This window comes from Perkinsus marinus, assembly GCF_000006405.1.
Source record: "Perkinsus marinus ATCC 50983 genomic scaffold scf_1104296953210, whole genome shotgun sequence".
Classification (NCBI taxonomy): domain Eukaryota; phylum Perkinsozoa; order Perkinsida; family Perkinsidae; genus Perkinsus; species Perkinsus marinus.
Genome location: NW_003208559.1, coordinates 1 through 1045, shown reverse-complemented (window position 1 = coordinate 1045; position 1045 = coordinate 1). Strand labels below are relative to the sequence as shown.

General features: G+C 43.4%; 1 protein-coding gene across 1 annotated transcript; it reads right to left on the bottom strand.

The window, feature by feature from the left end:
* Positions 1-281: 281 nt before the first annotated feature.
* Positions 282-578, bottom strand: Pmar_PMAR013788 (hypothetical protein; the record flags this gene model as incomplete). The annotated part of the gene is made up of 2 exons (XM_002776596.1): positions 282-388; positions 457-578. Coding segments are annotated over 2 exons (229 nt in total), but the record flags the coding sequence as incomplete, so codon positions are not given.
* Between the last annotated feature and the right edge of the window lie 467 nt (positions 579-1045).

Sequence of the window (1045 nt, the reverse complement as noted above, 5' to 3'; positions counted from 1 at the left end):
TTTTCCCGTTTTTTTGGGAAAATAATAACCTCCAAAGGAAAATTTTATCTCATAACCTTAAGTCCAATTCCACTGCAGAGATCTCAAATGAAAATATTTTTTTTCTCATCACAAAGTTATATCTTATCATTCATTCAATGATCTCACTCAAATTTTCGATAAAATTTCCCATTTTTTCACGAAAAAAAAATTACGGAAAAATTCACAATAAAGCACCCGATCAACCATCCCTATGTTCAATCTCTGTCATACATGTCCAACAACACCACAAGATTTCCCACCTTCTGCAGAGCTATCGGCAAACTAAGCCGACCGCCCCCCGACGGACTCATACACGCCAAACTGTCACCACCGTCACCACCAGCAAGCTCATCCTCAGCCAGCAATCCTAACCACCAAAGATATGTGCACGCATGCCCAAAATCTTCCCTGTGCGCGCGCACAAGAGTATCTTACGTTCCCGCTCAGCCCTCGGATCCACCGAATATACAATTTCCCTAAATCGACCCAGATGATAAAGCGACTGCAACAAGCCGTTGAGATAACAAGTCGCCCCATGGTTACGGAGACCGACAAACCTGGCGTTGAGGAAATGCAAGATTGCAAGATTGCAAGACTGCATCATCCTTACCCAGTGCCTCCTCTTTCCCTGTCTGTGCCATTGCCCAAGACAGTCTCCGCCTGTCTAGCATAAGCCGACGCCCTCATCACCTACACATCAATTTGGCCTAGTCGTTATAATGTCATCCTATGATACTGCCAACCCAGGTTCAATTCCCACACACTCACAAATTTCTCACCAGACCATATAGAAACCCTTTGATGAGAAACTACTGGCACTAACACTTCACGTTAGTCGCGCTATGCATACCAACCTCGCATATGCATATCGAACAGCGGGCATAAAATAAACTATTATATAAACTGGACTTTAATACAATACCTTAGTATACCAATACCTCTATTTCCAGGGTTTCACGAACCGTTTTACGCGAAGTGGCGTAAAATTCGGTATGTGTTAACCATTTGGGAACTCAAGGCAATG